Genomic DNA, 21,444 nt, shown 5'->3' with positions numbered 1-21,444 from the left:
GGTGCACTAACATGAGGTCCACATATTTAAAGCAATATAAGTACATTTCATGTAGAGTGTAGGAATTATGTAAACTACTAATTAGGCTGTGCGTGTCTTAAAGCTGTGACTAGGAACATGGGAGGACTGCTTATCTGTTCTGGTCCGTTTCTGGCCTACCTTAATAACCACAGAATCTGCTGATTACACAGTAGGACAAAATTGACTCCACTTAGGTGGGTCCCTCTTTCCCCAAACATGTAATCAAACTCCCGTTTTAAAACCTTGAAGTAGTGCTGTCCAAAGACTAATATTCTGCTGTTTTTGTGTACTGAGATTGCTGTGGTTTTGAAGCTGACCTTTTCACTATTATAAAAACATTAAGAAAACAAGAAAGGCTGTAAATGTGGTTGTGAATGTGAAAAAGTCAAATGTACCAATATTAATCTTTGTCATAAATCCACTGTAAGCTATTCCAAATGTTCTTTACTGTTTGGCTCATGAAATAGGGGATGGAAAAGTAAATCTAAAGCTTCATGTGCATTCAAGCTGTCATAAAAGCTTACTGTTAGTAAACGGGAGAGGTCTCGCCCTTGTATTTCCCTCGTCTTGGCTGTACGGTCCTGTTCCCTACTTTGTGTTGTCCCTTGACTTCCCGCTGGACTTCTACTGAGATGATGTGGTTTTCTTTCACCTGAATGACTTTTTTGCTGGGGCATTTCTTAGCTGTTCTAGTGAGTTAAAGTCAGCTCACAAGTACGTCCTAGATGACGTATAGTGAGTTAGGGTAGGAGGGAGTGGAATCCTTTCCCCTGTCGGCAGTGGTGCACACAGATGGAACTGCACCTTCACCCTTTGTTTTCTTTGTATTGTCTTAGTTACATTCTTCCTTTCTACTTTCAGCGTAAAGAAGGTAACAACTTATATTTTTCTCTTCTTACAGGAAGAGGATGATTGGAAGGAGTTTGAGCAAAAGGAAGAAATTGATTATAGTGGTCTTAGAGTTCAGTCCATGCAAATAAGGTACTACTTCTTTTTTCTTTTTCTCTCCAGTATAATCATTACCTATGTCTTAAAAAGTATGTTCTTTCTTCAGAGCTGCCTCCATGGAGTCCAATTAAACAGAGGTTTGATATGTTTCTGCTAGTACAGAAGTTTGCTGCAGGGTAACTTCGTTTTGACTGTTCTCTGCCGATGTTCTCTTTATTTTCTACATCTCTGTTGATACTCTAGGTCTACCTGTTTTGGTTGGGACTCAAATTTTTATTACAAATGCTTAACATTCCCCTCCATAAAGATAGTAAAGTAGGAATTTGGCTGAGAGAGGAGTGCATGATAGTAATTCCCACTGAATCGTAAGGTTATCTGGCTCATCTCAGTTTGGGGAGTGAATTCCTGAACCATTGCATTTTTATTTCAAAAAAATGAAAAATATAGTTGGTAAAACTAGTGTCCCATGACAAGATCCCACAGGACTGCATTTATGAGTCTCATCCAAGATTCTTTGTTTGCTTTTTTGTTAGACTGTTCCTGTAGTCTGGTCTGAAGTAAGTCTACTCCTGTCTGTCCTGGTTAAAGAAAACGTTTCATCAGGTCAGAAAAAGGATTTTTATGACCTCAGTCTTAGACTGAGAATGTCACATAATCCTCATGGTCCAGATATTGATGATGTTCAGAATAAAGCCATCTTAAAATCATCTTACCTGTAACCAGTGCAATAGATGCTTTCTTCACTGTTTGAGCAGGTCTTACATATTCTTTGATTTATTTTTTTTTAACACCCAGCTCTCGCCTGCTCCGCCCTTTCAGTTAACTAGTCCTTTTAGGCCATTAGCACGTATTTGGTCCACAAGCTCTCCATACCATTGAAGTGTCACAGCGGATAATCACATGTCTGAATGGACGAGTAACAAGTGGGCTGCTGCTTCACTGACTACTAGTACTGTTTGACTGAAAAGCAAGTACTTTGGTTTTCCAGACAAAGGCCAGCATTCTGAATGCTTTTGATGCTGTGGCAGATTTTCAGGCATGTGGAAGTTTCTGCCACAGGATTTTGTAACCACTCAGTGGATTCAGGGAGAGAGTAGAGAAGTAAATGGGAGAAAAACCCGCTGGAGGTTATAAATTATTCAGCTCTGGAGATCTCTCTGCTGAAAATAAGACACAAAGTATCTGATGGGGGTGCGGGTGGGATGTTATGTGTACTTACTCTGTTGTAGCTAGTCTGTAAGCATCTGCTTTTGGCCGTAGTTTAAAACAGGATAGTGATGCGGTTAGGTCCTTGGTCCAGATTACTATGATTGTTTCACTGATGAACAGCGAAAGGCCGTTTAATTTTCAGAAATGATAGGTATTTTTAACCGTTGTCTGATTAGTACTTACACAGAAAGCTTATCCAATCATGATTAGTAGGACTTGGTGTATTATAAACTTCTGTATTCACTTTGCTGCTGTTCAGATCAATGTCTTGGGTTTTTTTTAACAGCCTCACCCTCCACGTATGTCCCATTATACCACACAGCTTTCTGTAGTAGCTTTGTCTAGCAAACTGTTTTGAGTCTCTGACTATTTCTATGCAAAATAAAATAGTCTTAAGTAAAATACAGTCAGGCTTTTGCATAGGATTTATCTTTAAAAAAGGCCTATTTTTCTCTCTTTTTTGATTGCCTGCTTTTAAAAAAAAAATCTGAGTTGGTTTGTAGATTATACTTGTATGGGTAGTATAAGAGCGTTTCTCAGGTGATTGTGGTTATAGGGAAGGGGAGCTCAGGACTTGCTTTCCGTCACCACTTTTCCACAATTTCTTCCTCTTGACTAAAGCATTTTATGGAAGCTGGACTTTTAGCCCTTTCCTGCTTTATCGTCTCATCACTTCCAAATGCATGATTGTCTTAGTGAGAAAAAAGTCTTTAAGCTCAAAATAAGAAATCAGTTTATTTAATCACTTATTACAGTTTGGATTTGTGTTTTTTTTTAAGAACTTTTCTTCTCAGTTGCCAAGTTATGTAGCTGTGTGCCAAAAATTGTTCAGATGGAAGTACTGATACAGTAGTTACAGGACTAATGTAGTCTGGTTAAATCTAGTATCTTCAGTACAGTAGCCGTGAAGTCTTGTCTATGGCAATTGTGTAATCTCTGGCAAGTCTTAAACCTCTGTTTGTAAAATGCTACTTGTCATTTCTCTTTTATAGTGAAAAAGAAGATGATGAAAGTGAAAAAAGAGAAGAACCTGGTGACAACTGGGAGGAGACTGGTGGTGGTGTAGACAGATCATCTGGTCCTTGGAATAAGTCAGCTCCTGCACCAGCACCTGTTGTTGAACCAATTGGTAAATTTAACTCAGAGATGTTGCTTTTTCCAATCGGAAGCGTATCAGGTTGAATTAAGCTGCTCAGAGTGTAGAGCTCAAGGAGCAGTTCCTATTCAGGCACCTTCTAACATACTAATGGCTTGTTTGACATGCTAGCAAATGAGGAAATTTTCCTGTGCAGGGATCTGAGGAACTGAATTGATAGTACTGTCAGATACTTCAAATAAACACGGATGGAGGGGTTTTTATTTCTGACGTCAAAAGCAGTGCAGGGGGAAAGCATTCCATCTTTGAAGGAGATCACTCTACTTTGCAATCTGCAAATATCTGTTGGAAGCATTTCTGTTGATCTAACAATATTGCTTTGACAATTACGTGGATGTTCAGCCAATATCTGATGTCTAATATGGCAGTTCTTGAGTAGGGTTCCATGGTTAGTAGTACGCATTTCAAATCAGTTCTAGGGTACAGAGAACATGACATTGCAAAATTGATTCTTAAACTGAGATAGGACTTTAGTTTTGATTAAGTACAATTTATAAGCATCAGTGGAGATAAAATAGTTAGCCATGATCTGAGTTCAGGCTATTCTCTTCCATTGAGAAATTAATTGAAAAGTAGCCTGCTGTCTTCTTTCTTGTCTGTACAGGCAAGGAGGTAAAGTTAATTAATCAGTGTTATTTAATCAGTGTTATTTCATTGTAGATTGTTACCTTAAATATGAACCATTTGGATATTCTCTTCTGCATCTGGAGAGGTGCTTTAAATAAGATTTGGCAAATATACAATTATGTGTTTAAATCTCTAGTTTTAAATGTGAGCTGCTAATAAATTGCAAATAAGAAACATGAAGTCCTCATCAGTGGTTTTGATTCCCTGAACTTTGTGAGGCAATACACCGGAGCCACATTTTCATTTGACTACTAAGTGTAGGCTAAATTATGTGACACCTGATTTCCTGCCTTGTCTAAAATATTTTCTTCCAGAGCTTTGAAAGGTGCAAAAACATACCTGTAAGATTCTTTTCTTTTTTTTATATGTGGGGGGTTTTTTCAGATATGAATGCAAACTTACTCTCTTGTCTAAATCCTGTTCTTATAACTAGTTACAGAAACCCCAGAACCAGTTCAGACTGGTGGTGTATACAGGCCGCCTGGTGCCAGGGAGGGCGGCAGGCCACGGAGAGCACAGCAAGGACCACCAGAAATCTATAGTGATACGCAGTTTCCATCACTGCAGTCCACCGCCAAGCTTGTAGACAGTCGAAAGTAAGTACATTCCATTAATTCCCTAAAAGACATATTTTAACTGCCTTCTCTAAGTTCTTATTTTGTTTTAGGGCTTAAGCCTGAATCTTTCCACAGAGGAAAGAAATAACTAAGAAATTATTCTGTTTGGCAAAGGGATGTGGGAGAGGTCTTAACTGTATTTTCCAACTCTAGGAAGGGCTTCCCATGAAATAACTTTCATAGGACATAGCCCAGTGAGATAGCCAAACAAGACTGCCAGTTACCTTATCTTTGACTTGCTGAAGGATTTTCCTGAAACAGTATTTCTGCTCTTGGCAGCATCTGATTCCCTGAGATACTAGCCATGGTGAGGCTCTGCGTTATTACTGTCAGTAGACATGAGTAGGATGCCTTGAGCACACTGCCTTCTCATTAGAGCTGTGAAGGTAACTTAAATGGAGGAATGGGGTTTAATACAAACATAAATCAATAAACTTGCTGTCAGAGCTGTAGTTTGCAATGATGAGCCTCCCCCAAAGTATTTTGTGGTGCTGAAGACTTGAGTCTCACTCTGCTTTTGAGTCCTGATCTTTCCATAACCTCATTCCCTACAGAAGAGATAGCTAGGCCAATACCTAATTCACTCGGGGTTTGGGGTTGGGTTTTTTGGGGGGTTTTTTTGGGTTTTTTTCTGCTTGCTGTGTTATTGACTAATACAGCCTAGCAGAAGCTTTGTTTCTTCTTCTGGTTTTTTTGGTGGGGCTTTGTCTGCTTGGCAAATGAGACACGCTGTCATTGATGCTTTAGGGTTTGAACGGTGCAAATTGAGCTAAGATGAAATTCTGAGTGAGCATTCTAGAAATGGACTTCTGCTTTCTAAAACCTATTTTTCATAAATGCACTTAAATTTACTTTTGAGAATGTTAATATTGGAATTTAGAATGTAATCTGAATTGTACTGGGTGATGAGCTTGATTCTGGAGATAAGGTTTTACAGGATTTGCTTGGGAATGTTTGGCTGTTCTGTTAAAACTCTAGACCTTAGTGCTCTGTGTTCATAATGTTTTTGTTGGGATGGGGTGGAAATCGACTAGAAATTCACAATTCACAAGCTAGTGATAAGATATTTACTGATTACATTTATTTTCCCTTAGGGATAAAGAAATGGAGAAGAGCTTTGAAGTAGTAAAACACAAAACTAGAGGTAGGGATGAGGTCTCAAAAAACCAGGCACTTAAACTTCAGCTAGACAACCAGTATGCTGTGCTTGGGGATCAGTAGAGCTGCATACACATTACAATTAAGGAATGCTTTTTTGGTAACCCTTCTACTAAGGTAACTAAACTACAGCTAACGGCTATGATGAACATGCCACCTTATTTCTGCTGGATCTACTGCAGCAAGTGCAGACTACTTTGACGTAAGTGATTGGTTCTCCTGCACTATGGAAGCATAATATGTTACAACTTCTCCATTGGATATGGGGCAAATTAATGTAAATGATTGAACAAGAGTCATCAGTGTTCTTTAATTGCTCAGAAAGATACCTACAGCCAGTGGTCATTTCAAAATCTTTTTATGTTCAGATACTGAGCCTTCGTAAAGGTTGACTACCTCAGACTTGCTGCACTCATTGTGGACACCATGTGGATCACAACTTCTGGAAGAGAAGGTTACAGCTGTTTTAGTGGCCATCTGAAACTTGAAACCAGCTCTACTGGATTCCTGTCAGAAATCCTGCAGAAGTCAGCCATTTGGTTCCAATTTGCTATAACAAAGATTTAAGTGACCTTAATGACAAACCTATTCTGTTCCCCTTCTGAGGAATCCTGTCATGTGTAGCCATAGCCTACTAGAGACTTCTGGAGCGTACCATACCACTCATACTATCCAAATATAACAGAGCTGTAGTTTGTTTACCTTTTTAGATAGCTGTACTGAAGTAACTGCAAAACAAATTAAAACTCATTCAGTATCAGATTTGAGGAATGATGGGTTTGAATGGTCTGTTTGCATTAGCCATTTTCACAGTTGTCTAAGCAATTTTTTTTCTGTTCTCCACAAAAAAAATGCCTGCCTTGTTTCTGGTATCAAATTGCAGTATATTTAAATAATAATGAGATGTTGTAGTGAAATAGAGTTTACTTTGGTTTTCGTCATGAGGTTTGTCTTTCTCACCCTAAGGCACCAAGACTTAAGAGTTTTTTGGTTTGACACAGAGGTATCCAGACTCCAACTACAGTCTTCAGAATTTGTCTTAAAAATGAGATACGTGGCAGTAGCGATACTAGCTAAAAGTTTCTCTATTAAAAATAATCCTTTGTTTGTTGAAGGGTAATGGTTACTTGATAACCAAAATAACTTGGTATGCAGAGGGATAACTAAAGCTGGTAAGCCTTATTTGTTTGGCTACTTCTGTGAAGCATGCAGGCTTTCTGAGGCAGAAATCCTGTAAGTAAAACTCATAAATGGTGTTTATTCAAAGTCAGGAAGTTTAGTAATAATGGAAGGCAGTGACCTCTTTAAGTTGTTGTCATCTCTGACTTAATTTAGTGGAAGTAGGCAAAATGGCACTGATACACTAAGAATATAGGACATTGACCGTAACTCTGATTCAATGAACAAAACCTGTCAAGTACCAAAAGTGTCCTGCTGTAACTGTTTTTCTCTTCTCTGAATTCTTACACGAGCAAAATGAAGTACAATAGTGGCGTGCTCCAGTGTTGAGGTTTCTCAGAGTAAATGCCAAAAAATAGACCCAACATCTATAAGAGTTGCCAATGGCAAGAAAAACAAGGGAACAAAACAAAACTTGCTTACGTGTGTGGGAGTACTATGTATGTGCAGATGATGAGGGTAGTGCAGGAATCGCCTAGTTGGGTTCCCTTTGACTAACTGCTGACTCGCTTTAAATCTACTTCTCTGAGGCCAATGGGAATTTTGCTGTTGACTTCAGTGGGGCTGGGGTTTCACCTGGTTCTTTTGTGCACAGACTAAAACTGGCCTTGCCCTTGCGGAGTTAACTGTCTCTAAAACTTCTGCTAGAAGCTGCTATTAAAGAGAGGGCTCAAGAGACTATTCTTAAAGTTGGAGACTTCATTTGGAAACAAAACCCCACTGAAAGACTGATCCCAATCCCTTGGACTCTGAGCCATGTATCTTCCTTGAAAATACATTGTTGCCAGCAAAACTGTTGATTTGTCACTGAAGCTTTCTGTGGAATTCATGGTAAATGGACATGTCGCTTGATGTGGTAGAAATGTGAAATCTTAAAGCACTTTTCCTGATGATCTGAAGCAGTTGAAGTCACCAGTGCACACAAATCAAGTTTTAGTCTACGGTATGAAGGGTAGTAGATGAGACTGTCCGTTGTACCATCCTTATCTGAGTTTTTGGGCATGAATTCTGGCAGTTGAATAAAACCCTGTAACAGTTGCAAATCAAATAAAATGGAAATATACATGGATTCTGGAGTCTTTACCTTTAGTTCTAGCTTATGACCATACAACAGCTGAGGAAATGCAGAGCATTTGGATCTCTTAAGGGACAGGCCATGGAGTTGGGTAGTCAGCCTTATGGTCAGGTGGGCTATATTTAAGAGCTTATAGCAGTGCATATATTAATGACTTTTATTTATACATAGAAATTTAGTTTGCTTGTCAGAGTGTCTTCTTACTCCCACCATATAGGACTGGTTTGAGATTGTGAATTGAGTATGAATGAAGCTTTGATTTGCTTTTCACTTGAAAGTAGCTCTACTAAATTAAAGAATGAAAAAAAAAAAAAACCCAACAAAACAAGACAAACCTCTGGATGGTTGCTGTCACCAGAGTCCATCAGCTACTGATAACTAGAGGTGTTATTTTGGGGGCTTATCTTAAGCATATCATTCCAGGTTCTTTCTGGAGGCATAAAGGAAAAAAAATCAGAAATGCAGCAGATTTCCATAGTACAGAATGTTAAATTATTTTGAAGTGTTTCTTGTGTTAAATATCGCTGCCAGCAACTATCAAAATGCCAGTTGCCAGTATCTACCTTGTAATGATTAATTGTTCTGCATGCCTGAAATTTTGAAAGTCGGTCCTCTGTGGAAGCTCAGTATGCTTTTGAGACTCTGCAGTCCAACTTCATCTGGTTTGTTGTTGCATTCATTCAAGGCATGCTAAGAATGTCCATTTTGTTCCTTCAAAATGCTTGTTGAAGCCTCATTCTATAAATGAAGGATTGTCAGTTGTAGAAATGAGATTCTTGATACCAGTCAGTAAAATGCAGTTGTGTGCCACTTCAGGAACTTCCTAACCTGTAACATGCTTTTATAGTAGGTTAGTTATTAATTTCCAATTTAAAGGTTCCATTTTACTTTCTCTGGCTTAAAATAAAAACACAGCCATAAGGTACCGGCTCGCTAGTAGAACATTTAAATATCCAGTACTTACTGGAAAAGGAACAATTTGGATTTGTGGTTCTCGGTGATATAGTCTGTATTTAAGGAATGTTAAAATGCCCAAAACTAGATAATTTGAATAAAGTTGGACTTCCCAAATACCTGCTGTAGGAATCTGGCATCTGTATTTACTTGAGCTGATGATAAATGTAGGAGAGGATTAATTTTGTCCCACCCCACCCCCCCCATTTACCTGTGCCATGTTTAATCTTCTCAAATGAAGAGAAATTGACAACTAAAAGTGAGTCTCTCCTGCTACTTCAGTTTTGTCTTTTGTAGCTAACTTTACCAGTCATGTCCAAAGTAACTTGCTTATGAACAGTTGAATTTTTAATGGTACAAATTGTGTTAGAGACCTGACACCATAGGGAATAGGGTTTTTGGTATTTGACTCCATCTGTTGGCTCCTGGAAACTTTCACCACAACATGGCTGAGATATCTGTGCTGGTCAAGGAAACAACACAAATTTGATGGGGCTGTATGTCTTGGAGTTTGCTTATCTGAGCTTTTGCAATAGTTATATCTTCTTTTTCTTCTAACTTCAGCCTGGTTGAGCAGTTCTAAACTTGCTTGTGGTTTTCTGTCAAATACCGTAACTAAAATGGAGGAGCTGATTCTTTTTTAAGCACATGAAACCCTATTAGTCTAAAAGGTGCTTATTTACAAGGTAGTAATATTATTCTTTCCAATATTGACATGGTCAGAGAAATGAATACCTCATATTTTACATGACCAGTTTGTATCGGAGGCCCAATAAACTAAATTTTACCAAAAACACCTTGAATACTTAAAAATCTTGATGAATAGCCACAATTCAGGTTTCATCGCCTGACTGTAATTTAGTTCCCAAATTTTGTCCCTCTCTGTTTTCAGCTTTTAATTTCACAAAGTGGTTTTAATGGTAAATAGGGCCTTTATTTGGGAATATAAGAAAAAAATAACATGCATATTTACATTTCAGATGTATAAATTAATTATGTACTAAGGGGGAGGAAATTGACATATTTGCCAATAAATTCTTCAGAGAAAGTTAAGAAGTCAGCTTGTCTGTATCGAGGTTAATATGAGAACCTGCAAGCTCTAGCAGATGGAAGAAGAAATGACAGCAGAAAACAGAACTGAGGAGTCTAATACTGATTTGGATAAGTCATAACTATCATGTATCGAGAGTTTGGTTTCTGAAGCACCAGCTGTAGTTCCACCATGTTCTGTTTAAAGTGAAATAGAACAGGAAGGAAGATTTTTTTTTTTAATTAGGACAAGTGGAAATTACGCAAATAAAACACAGGAGGAATAAGAAGAGAGGGATTAGGAAGGCCATTTTCTAAATGATAGCATTAAATGCATAGCCTGAGGTAGGGAGGGGAGTGTAAGTGGTTGGATAGGAGAAGTGCAGGGTAAGCACTGCTTTCACATGTGACAGATCCATCTGACTTTAAATCAGCAAAAGTGTTTGAAGTTCAGTACTTGGCGAAGGCATCCCATTTTTTTTTTCCCCTTTAAAGAAAAGAATCAGGAAAACCTGTCCAGAGAGAAGGTAGAATTCTGCATTGGTACAAGGCTGTCTAACCAGTTGCTTAAAGAGCGAACTGAGAAAGGACAAATTCCAAGATAGTTCAGCAATCTTATTAGGATATAGCTTGTTTCATACTTGAGAAAACTCTTTCTCACTTCTGCATGATAAAAAGCTGAGACACCGATTCAAATTGCTATGAAGACGTTTCCTTTTTTTGTGAAGCATCTTCAATGGTACGTGTATCACGGTTTTATGTTCAGTTGCTTAGAATATATGTTGATTTAGCAAGGTTAATGAAGTTCAATGGGCTACTTAGCCAGAATACAAATATTAAAAATGTATCACAGTATTAATGAATCATCAGCAAAAGCAGTGCATCTGGAATGCTGGAATGGAAAGTATAATCTAAAACAACTGCGTGCACTGAAAAGAAGCAAGCCCATTTTGTAGCAAGAGCATAGGACCAAGAGAGTAGGATTTGGCCTTGGTTTTCCACTGAGCTGCTGTGTCAACTTCAAGTAATTTAGTTTCACTTTGCCTCTGTTTCCCCAGCTGTACCAAAAAACCCCAACAACCTACCTCACAGGGGTGTTGTGAGGCCAAAGCTGTTCTTTGTTCAGGGCTGGGGCTGATGGAAGGTGCTGCAGAGGACTAAAAAAATCTTTATTAAAAGATCTTTATATTAGCTTTCATTACAGTATTTTAATACTACTTTGGGAAAGGCTTATTTCTACAGAATGTAATACACATTCTATTTAAGTATTATGTAATTAGTCTTATTTTAGTGTGTATGGGTAAGGAAAAAGTTCAGGCTGAGCACTCTGTTATTTCCTCTCTTTAATTATCTGTGCAACCAAATTAATACGAGGCTTTTTGTTTTTATGTGGAATACATTACAATCAATATTGCTACATTTTGTAAACCCCATGACTGAAATAAAATCCTGCTCACAGTTGATAGCCATCTCTTCTAATGTGGCTGTTTTAAAGTTTGTTCAAATATGTGAACTAGAAATGTTCACTCCTGAAAGTATATATTTGTGTCAGGATACCAAGTGGTATTTTGTAGTAGGAATGTAGTTTTCTTCCCCTCTCCACATGTAAACATACATTTGTCCTATTCTTTATCCTTTCCCATATTTAAGTTGAAGTAGCATGCAGGTACAATGGAAATATGGGAGAGAGAGTAATCTTACCAGATTCTAAAAGTTCTGAGGTTATTAAGGCAGTGGAGGAAAAACATGAAGGGAATAAAACAAAGGGAAATAGTTGCCTATGGAGATGTTTCTGTGAAACAGATAAAGGAAAGAAATGATCAGAAGATAGAGCTGAGAGGGGTAAGCAGAGGGATAGGTAGGAGGGGAAGGAATACAGACACAGAAGATGTGATTACCCTGTTTACTATCATCTCCTGTTTTATCAGTTAACTGCAGCTGGAGGAACATGAAGAAATAATTTTTATGAGTAGGCCCTTGTCTGCTGTTGCTGGTGATTTCAAGGTTCATCACTCAGCTTTTACATTGGACCTCCAAATGGAAGCAGAGAACGTGATGGTGGTATGCACGCAGACAAGTTAGACCTCTGGTGGGTCCTGGACAGAGATGAGGCCCAGCAGCTATCCTCCCTTGCTGATACTATCATTGCAGCACCTCTAAGACAGTTGTTAATGTGCATCAGCTGTGGCAATTCTCTGTCAGAAATGATTACTCTTAAATTTCAACACACTATTGCAGTTGCTTCAGAGGAAATGTTTAACTAGCTGAATAATAAGCATTAAGAAATAACACAGGGGGCTTTTTGGAATACTTATAGTGATGATGATGAATGATACTGAGGTCAACAGATTGGTAGGTGGCTTAAAAAGACTGAGGTATATATCCTGTTATATGGTGAGAAGGAGAGTTACTTTTAAGATGCATATCATCTATTCTTTTCCCCTCTTAACAAATAAACTGCCTTGGTCTTACTGTCTTTCCAGCTATGAAGAGCTGCTTCTACTGTTCTCTTATCACTTTCCTCCCTGTATTTTTCTAAATGTCACTTTTTTTAAGGTGCTGATGAAACAGCAAATACTCATTGAGGACCTCTAAGAGAAATACATGCTGTAATATTTTTCCATATTGTTCTGTCTTTAATACAGCCTAACATCTTATTCGCTTTCTTGACTGCAACTACACATTGAGCAGATGTCTTCATCGAGCTGTCCATGGTGATGCCTAGATCGTCCCCTTGAAAGTTCACAGCTAATTCAGAATCCACCAGAGCATGTATGAGTGGTTTAAAGCCTTTCCAGTATTCATTGCCTTGGGTTTATTTTCTGTTGACGTTCACTTGCCACTGAATTGCCAAGTTTACAGAGTTAGTTAGCTTACCCTGGCAATCACCATCTTCCCCAGTGCTGACAAACCTAATAACTTTCTATGGGCATTGGCTTCTGCCATCCGATATACTGAAGTCTTCAGTTTCGTGTATATAATTCACTCTTCTTCCCAGTGACTAGCATGGCATGCTCTTACTAACTTTTACTCAATCTGACCTTTTCTGTTCTGTTTCTTGTCTCCTATCTTCTGTACTGAATTTTCTTTCTAGCTCAGTTATAGCATTGAAGTCATCGAGTTATAACTGTCTGCTTTATTTCAAATAATTTGCCTACAGAAAACTGTTAGTTAAAATGTTGTCATAAGCTTCCTTTTTTAATTAAAACAAGTCACTTATTCTGTATCTCTTTCAGAGTATGTACAACCATTAACAAAATGATCCAAACCATAAAAACAGGCTGATACAAGAGAACAAATGCATTGAGAAACAGGTAAAATGTACATGAATCTGATCTCCTGGAGCTTAACTTCATTGCTTTCAGTGGAGTTATTTCCGTCACTTGAGATCAGTTTCATTAAAACTTGATTTGAGCTCTTCTCACTTGAAGTCTAGATACAACAGCCAGAATCAAGCGCAAGTGAACAAACCCCATAGCAAACTTGTTTTACATTTCTGGCTTACTCTGCACTTTGTTTGTGGCAGAGATGAAGCAGATGTATTACTTCGTCTCTGACCAGCAGCCAAATGAGCTCAGCCACACTTTGTCTAACACACCTATTTTGGTATTTAACTGGACATTGAAATTAGATTAAAATATTTGAGATGAAGATGAGTGCAGCAACACTGGGCAGCAGGCTTAGTCTTTGTGGTTTGTTTCATCTCTTCACATTCTCATCTTGTACTTTAAAGATCGTACATCTGTAAATAAGGTTAAGTCTTTAAGTGCTGACTGCATTTACCAGTATTGCTACATTTATAAATACAAAGGAGGTGTCATGAGGCGAGACTCAAGCCTGTTAGGATGTATAGCCTACCACTTAAGAGCTGCACTGTCTCAATATCGGAACACTGTATCATATAGAACAGCTGCTTTCCAGTACTAATAATGATACGTGGTTGAGAAGAATGCACCTTGGATTTTGCATCCAAATAAATTGTATCTGTTCTATTACAGCAGTTACTAGTATTCTGTCAAAAATTGTGGCTGCTGGGAGTTTATAAAGTTGGCAAATTGGAGCTGAGGTTTTTTGTTAATTTTGAGGGGTGGAGGGGAAATAGAGCAGATGCAGTGATATCTGATAGTTGTTAGAACGTAGTACTTCATACCCTCTCCCGCACATCTGGAAGACTCATGTCTGCTGCTACATTCACCAAAGCCCTGTCTTGCCACTGTAAGTCCTTACTGTGTTATTTACTAACCACCCAGTAACCTTCAGGACTGACTAGTTCTCTGACTGTGCACTGTGTCTGTAATCTGGGAATTAGGTAAAAGGCAAACTAGCTTTGCAAAACTGGCACGACAGTGTTTTCTAGATAATTGGCTCTGCTAACTTTTTTTCTGCAACTCAAAGCCCAGCAACAATCTCTTGATTTGACCTTTCTTCACCCTAGAGTATTCCCTTCTTCTTTCGTTCATCTACATTATTGCCATGCCAAGGATTTCTAGTCAGGTGCCTGAATTATTCACCACTTACTTAGAAAGCAGCTCTATAAGCAAGAACTCCCAAGTCTCGATCATGCTGTATTTCTTCCATCAGGGCTCTAGCATCACAAACACGGCTTCATCTGTTGCAAAATTGCTTAGCAAGTAAATGTCGTCTCCGTGAAGAATTTAAACCTAGACCCTCAAAGGCTACGTGGGAGCCTAACTCCCGCAGAACACAGCAAAATGAAGGCAGTCAGCTATGAAAAGAAGTAGGGTTGCATGACTGGTAACATGCTAGCTCAAACAAAACTCTTACCTGGACAGCAGGGTCTAGCCTAAAACATTTTTATTTCTTTTAATGAAGAGATGACTGAGTGAAGAATAGTAGGAGGACATCTCTAAGTGAAAAAAATATTAAACTGAATTTGCTTTCAACAACGCACCAGAATGTCTCACCACCAGACTTAACCTGAAGAAATGAAGATAAAGCCATCCGAGTGCTTACTGTAGTGCAAAAGAAAGACCGATACTGTCTGGCTGGGAAAATGGTTGGCTGGGAGCCTGCTGAGCACAGCAGAAACTGTTTCAGCAAAGTAGAGTACAATGTGAACTATTTCTGAGGATCCCTGTGTGGCCCCCACAGTTAACACAGGAACCTAATGGTGCCTGTATATTTATATAATTATATGTTTATAGTCATAATTTAAGTTCAAAACCTGAACTATATATATATTTTTTGTCAGTAGATTTTTTTACCCTGGTTTACCTATCATGGCTTCTGCATATGACAACTTCTAACTGTGCAGTGCACACACCTGTTGTTGTCTTTTTGTCCCATGTTAGAGTAATGGTATCAAACTCTGTAAAGCACTTTTGTGATGTTTCCTGTGAAGAAAGCTGAAGAAAATAAATTTATCTTAACAGCACCAACGGAATTTACACCTCCAAGTCTGTCTCGCTTTTGTTCTGTTCACCCCTCTCTTCAGGGACTGAGCAATCACAGCAGTCAGCGGCAGGGACAGCAGCGTGCTGGTTGTCAGGGCGTTGTTCTAGGCTCAGCGCAGAAGAGGGGCTGGCTCTGGCTGTTGACAGCTGCTTTCTGCCTCTGTTCCCCCCAGTGCTCCCTCGCTGTCCTTCCTCCTTCACCATAGCTGCTTAGTGCCTGCCTTCCTTCGCCCTGGCTTACAGCCAGCGTCCACCTGGGCAGCGCGTGCTGTGGCCTGTATGTGGCATACGGATACATGCAAGCTGAGCAGATGGCTGGAGAACAGGTAATGCTCAGATCCCACATTACTGGTCCCACTGGGGGTTGGCATGTGTCTGATTTTAGCTGCGCCCCTTCTGGCCTGCCCCCAGGATTCACAGCAGCTGCAGGAACTGTGTCTCCAAGACTTTCTTTAAAGCTTAGCTAAGTGGGTCAGGGAGTGGTTTCTTATCTGTAAGGTGATAAGAGCAGCACTACCCTTCTACAGCAGCTTCGGCTGAGGACTGGGAAGAAAGAAAAAAAAAAAAGTCACAGGACCCTCAGGTCTCACCTACTAATATCCACATCTCTTTAAAATGCCTGCAATGCAAGGCAGCATTTTGGAGGTAGAACAGAGAATTGCCAGTGAAATAGAAAGTTAATTCAAAATGTGATTTAAGGCATTAACAGCAGCATTATTTTCAGTATGCGGACTTTGAGCAAGTTGGAGGTGTTTGACATCCACAAATAGCAAAAAGCATCAAGCTGTTAAGATCAAGAAAAGCAAAGCAGGTGACAAAGACTAGTCGCTGCAACTCAACGTAGCAATCTAGCCACAGCCTAAGCCTCCACTGATAGGGGCACAGACTTCACTTTTAAAAAAGAATCAAATCCCTCACATTCATTGGCATCTTTCAGTCCTTCCCGAGAACTCCTCCAGGTCATCCCGACAGCATGTTGCAGAGCTCACTGACAAAACATCCACTGCACTGAAGTAGGAAGCAGAAGCACAAAGTACAGCCTTGCACATAAAGGCAAGCTGCCTTCCTATTCTCTCTCACCTGGAGACTGCCACAGCTCAGGTCCCTTGTCCCTTACCCCCAGCAGCAAGGAGATCGTTCTCCCCAGCCTAGAGCAAGACTCTCCAGATTGCACAGGTCTTACATGCTTGTGGCTCCTCCTTTCTTCTATTTGCAACTGATACTGATGCAAAGACTTTCTACAAAAGAGTATTCAGCAGCTAGAAAATAAAAGTAGAATATACCCCCCTTCAAAACAATAGGGGTAAATTAAATAGACTTTAAAGATGTTACATGTATTTCCCCAGACAAGTTCTGTGCAACTGGATGTCGTGCTTCTCTGTTCAAACAGGCTGCAGCAATTCTAGCTGCTTAAATACAGCTCTTCAGATTTCATAAGCACAAACACTTTTACCCACACTAACACAGTGCAACTCACACACAGTAAGAAGTTCAATAAACAGAGACCCAGACCCCATAGTTACTAAAAGGTCAGTTTGTCAAATATTGTGGTTGTCTGACTAAGAACATTTCCAGCTGCTGGAAACTAACGTCTTTGTTCTGCCTCTGGTTCCTGTCGCAGACTCAAACAGGGAGCATGGTCAGACAAACTTCACTCTCGTCAAACAGTTGGTTCTATGTTTGCTGAACAGATTCATTAGCACTTAGAACAACAGTACCTCAACAAGTGCCTCTATTTATAGAAATAGTTTATTACACCCTCTATTAGTACAAAACTTTACAAGCCAGATCTTTTTCTCCCATTTCCTTTTTCCCCTCCAATAGAAAATACCAAAAGAGGAAAAATTCATGTAAAACCACAGTCCATTACTGAGTGGGAAATGCAACAGAATTCTTATCAACTGGTATTTTCCCCACAACACACAGATAAAGGATGTGATAAGCATCTCTCAAAGTATTTCTTTACTATTATTATACAATGGTGTCCCTAAACAAAATCATTAGTGGGATAGTTAGGACATTTTGGAAACAAAGTATTTTTTGGATGAGTTCTTGCCACATTTTTAGATGCTACTGGTAAGCAAAACAATCTTTCCTATGAGTATTACTGTAAAGTTATTTTAATCTCAGGACAAATTAGAAGTGGAACTCAAAGCTTTTAATTTTTGTGGTGAGAATGAAAAAAATATAAATATGAATTTAAAAACGTACAAATTAAAAACATGGAATTTGCTCAGTGTATTCTGGATCGCTTGACTCTGCTCATTTCTCCCAGCGCTTTTCTTTTCTGGGATACTCCAGTTCCAAGTTCTGTGTTATTCTGAAGGTAAGACTCAGCTTCCGGCAGGCAGTAAGACTCCACTGGGGGAGGTGGGTCCTTCAACAGAGGAAGAAAGAAAAAAAGTGGTTTAGCTCAAGCCTTTGTTTAGCTCAAGAAGCTTCTGAGAAGAAACAGCTCATTAGTTTTCTAAAACTGAAAATAACAAAATGAACACTGCACACCTACATTTTTAATAGGTTTTGCAAGCTCCCTACCCTGCCAGCACTAGAACAAGTCATGTTACAGCAATTAAAATTTGAGGCCACGGATCGAAATACTCGGCATAGGCACTTGTGGCCGCAATTCCTGGCAAAGGAGGCACACGACTAGTAGAGCAGCAGTCCGTTTCAGAGGCTTCAGGTGGCTGGGGTTGTTGGAGGCAAGGGTGGGATAGGTGAAGAGCACCCCCCCGAGAGCGCCCTCGGGCATGCACACCTGGATGAGGTAGTCAGCAATGTACTCTGGTTTCAAGCAGTTCACTCCCTGGGCTGCCGCTTCTGCTATGTTAACCCTGGTGTCATCCGGCTTCAGCTTACTGAAGTCAGCAAAGAGATGAGTTGCTTCTTTAAAGAGAGACATAGAATGACCAGAAAACACCTACAGATTAAAACACAACAGAAAAAAAACAAGTTTATTTTTGTGTTTCTTCCCCAAGACAAATGCAGTTCATGACCTATAATTTCACTCATCAAATTAACTAGCAAACCAATGGGAAATAAAATACCATTTACAGCTGCATTCTGTACCATCGCGTACCTTTCAAGAAGGATGATCCTTCTCATCAGAGCGGGGCACAGAAATTCTATCTTCAGTTCCCACCAGCACTACTGACTTGTGTGACCTCAGACAAGCTGCCCTGCCTGACCACATGCAAAATGAAGATGACTAGCTTTTTCCTCCTACCCTTCAACCATGTCTCAGCTATCCTGTGTGTAAGCAATTTTGTTGGTTAAGATGTTTTACTTGCATGGAAAATGCCCAGCGCAGAGTTTAACAGAAAGAAAAAAAAAAGTTAATAGAAACATATGTGTATTTAATTATTTTTTAAAAAAACTACATACTTTTGCTCCTCCTGACTGAAGAAGGCGTCTGAATCCTGCTTCCTTGGTTTGGTCAACGTTCAGGATCACTTTCCAGCCACTGAAAGCTCCCTAGATAAAAGACTCAATTTAGTCAAAAGTACATCAGTACTAAAAAAAAATACAAAGACTTAATGGATCTATAATTTGCCCCTTTCATGAATATCCATCAGATGAAGATTTGCTGTCACCTAGTTTTGTCTTTAAGTGTAAATGGCAGAAAAAAACCCACACAACATGTAACTACTGGGCCAATACCATACAGTCAGGCAGCTTGTCACCAAGCCCTTTCACCCACATAGCAAGATGGGCAAACCGATCTATGAAAAGACTCTTGGCAGTATTTTTTCCAGAACACCAGACACTCATCTACAGAAACACATCTTAGGACAAACAGTTACTTGGAAACAACATATCCCCCCTACCCCATGCACTACATGATCTACGCAGTTACAGTAACAGCACCTAGGGCCAACTGGTTGCCTCCTACAAGCACTCACTCTGGTTTCCAAGTAGGCAAGGGGTACAGAGGATTTGTTACAAGCATTCATTTAAAAAGGCTGTTGTGAAATACATGCAAGTGAAGATTTATCCTGATGTGACTGAAACAGCAGCAGTATTTCTACTTTTCAAGGAATACTCAACTGCAATACCTGATCTGAGAGAGGAGTTAAAAGGCTTTGTGGAACCCAATTCCCACGTTCAAAAATTTCACTGAAAGACTATGGAACTTGCACCGTAAAAATCACGGAAGGTGCTTTAGGAAAGGTGCAAACTTGCGCGATGTTTGAAGCACAACAGTATGCTCACTGCTAGAGCTATAAAAATGCTGTCCAGAGAGCTGTATTCAACTATATGGCACAGCACAGGATTTGTAACTGTTACTGCCAGTACCAGTTGTGTTTTCCTGGTAAAGCCGAGTTAGGTTAGCTCCCCAGTCAGGAATCTGAAAGTGTAAACATCATCTTCATGGCCAAGGGACGTTTACATACATAAGTAGCCACATTCCAGCTTTGCAAAAAAATGAACAATGGTTCAGGAGGAGATTAAGACTTTTAATATGCCAGCACTAGAAGTTTTTTTAAAATAAAATTACTTAACTAGAATATATCCAGCCAAGCCATTTTGTTCTTAATAACAAGGCAGATTACCTTTCCCTATCAGTTAAGTTTCTGAGTTTCTTGATGACAATCCCTATCCTGTCCGCTCACACTGTATAACTTACATGAGTATCTAAATATCTCACCAATGCCATACCTCAACAATACCAGTTTCTTGCCTCCCTTTATGAATTTTTTTCCTCCACCTCATGGCTGCGAGTGCTAGTTTCTTCTGGTTTACATTGATTCCAGGCAAAACGTTAAGTATGGAATTACTTCCCCACTCGTAATCTTCTTCCTAGAACAATCATAAGCTTGAATTACAAAGCAGTCCTGCCAACTTTACCGGCAGAAAAATAAATACAAAACCCACACCAAAATAAAAAAAAAACAAAACCAAAACCAGAACAAATCCCAACTCACTCTAGCTTTATGTATTGATTTTATCTGGCCAAAACAGCTGTAGTTAAAATTTATGGCTCTTAATTGCACATACGTATCTACATCAACTCATGTTTTCTCTGACATCAAGTCACATTGTGGACAACCAGATTCCTCTTGCAATGGAATTCAACAACAGGGCAAAGCAACTCACTATTCTGGACACCATCGACTCTACATTTCTGCAGTGTCTTCCAAAACAATGAACCAATGAAAGTTGGTTTTGATACATGAAGATATGAACCAGTCTACAGGCATTATTTTAAAGTTAGCCTGGTCAATGTAAAAGAACTGCTAGACCCAGGAGAAGTGATGGTTCAACCCAGGATGAAATAATGGTTAGGGAGGTGAGGAGTTGGAAGAGAGTGTTCAAAAATGTTTATGCACATGGTTACAGAATTGGATCACTTAAAACTATTATGTTCACTTATTGAAAGGATCAGGATTTAATTCCTGGCGTAACAAGATCCACATAACTCTAGCTGATACCAATGAGAATTTACCAAAAGGTACTCAAGTTTCAATTTTCAGAACTAACTATAAAAATATAGGTATTTTATTTGTCCTATACCAGGAGTTTGGTTCAGGACTAGTTTTCAGACAAAAGTTTGCCAAAAATTTCTCAGACTTTGGATCTAAAACTCCCAAGGCTCGGGCACTCCAAACTGCTAATTGCTTTTGAGAGGTTAAGTCCTTTCCTAGTAGTGCAAAATAAAAAGAAATGAGAAAAGGTGCAACATACTCATTTCTCAATAATAAGGTCACATGCCTGAACAAAGCAGCCAGCTCCTCTACATGCCTCCAGGTAGGAACGATGAAGCACCCACTTTCCAGCTGCCATCGAAGCCAAGAATTTTTCATTTCGAAGAGGATGTCCCACAACAATGTGTGTGCAACTTGGATCAAAGCACTGTTTCTCAAGTACTATTCCACCTTGGAAGCAAGGAATGAATTTGATTCAAAATATTTAAGAGTCATGCTGTACCACAGAAAGGATCAACTCAAAGCGAGAATTATTTGAATTCGGATAAAAATATACTTAACTCAAGTTTACATTGGAAATATCATCATTGAAGTGACATGGGCAGAAGATGGCAAGAAAGGAGGAGCATACAGG

At 39.3% G+C, this 21,444-nt stretch overlaps 2 protein-coding genes across 7 annotated transcripts in view; one reads left to right on the top strand and one right to left on the bottom strand.

Moving 5' to 3' along the window:
• CDV3 (CDV3 homolog (mouse)) overlaps window positions 1-13,964 on the top strand; it is a 14,394-nt gene extending 430 nt beyond the window's left edge. Inside the window, exons 1-5 of one of the 4 annotated variants that reach the window (XM_009331241.1) lie at window positions 927-1,002; window positions 3,171-3,307; window positions 4,395-4,557; window positions 5,673-5,722; window positions 6,105-11,713. In XM_009331241.1, the coding sequence (XP_009329516.1) occupies window positions 992-1,002; window positions 3,171-3,307; window positions 4,395-4,557; window positions 5,673-5,722; window positions 6,105-6,121 (378 nt within the window). In that variant the 5' untranslated portion in view covers window positions 927-991 and the 3' untranslated portion in view covers window positions 6,122-11,713. Of the gene's footprint in view, window positions 1-922; window positions 1,003-3,170; window positions 3,308-4,394; window positions 4,558-5,672; window positions 11,714-12,618 lie in introns of those variants that run through there. The other 3 variants (XM_009331244.1, XM_009331242.1, XM_009331243.1) reach the window with 3 other exon arrangements.
• Window positions 13,965-16,877: 2,913 nt separating this feature from the next.
• The window catches only part of TOPBP1 (topoisomerase (DNA) II binding protein 1), a 24,967-nt gene continuing 20,400 nt past the window's right edge, over window positions 16,878-21,444 (bottom strand). For all 3 annotated transcript variants that reach the window (XM_009331237.1, XM_009331238.1, XM_009331239.1), the window contains exons 23-27: window positions 21,097-21,260; window positions 20,044-20,184; window positions 18,769-18,858; window positions 18,143-18,304; window positions 16,878-17,764 (exon numbers count right to left, since the gene is read on the bottom strand). In XM_009331237.1, the coding sequence (XP_009329512.1) occupies window positions 17,621-17,764; window positions 18,143-18,304; window positions 18,769-18,858; window positions 20,044-20,184; window positions 21,097-21,260 (701 nt within the window). In that variant the 3' untranslated portion in view covers window positions 16,878-17,620. The remainder of the gene's footprint in view (window positions 17,765-18,142; window positions 18,305-18,768; window positions 18,859-20,043; window positions 20,185-21,096; window positions 21,261-21,444) is intronic.

Source organism: Pygoscelis adeliae, unplaced genomic scaffold (genome assembly GCF_000699105.1).
Source record: "Pygoscelis adeliae isolate BGI_AS28 unplaced genomic scaffold, ASM69910v1 Scaffold99, whole genome shotgun sequence".
NCBI lineage: Eukaryota > Metazoa > Chordata > Aves > Sphenisciformes > Spheniscidae > Pygoscelis > Pygoscelis adeliae.
This window is presented reverse-complemented; position numbering and strand designations above follow the sequence as displayed.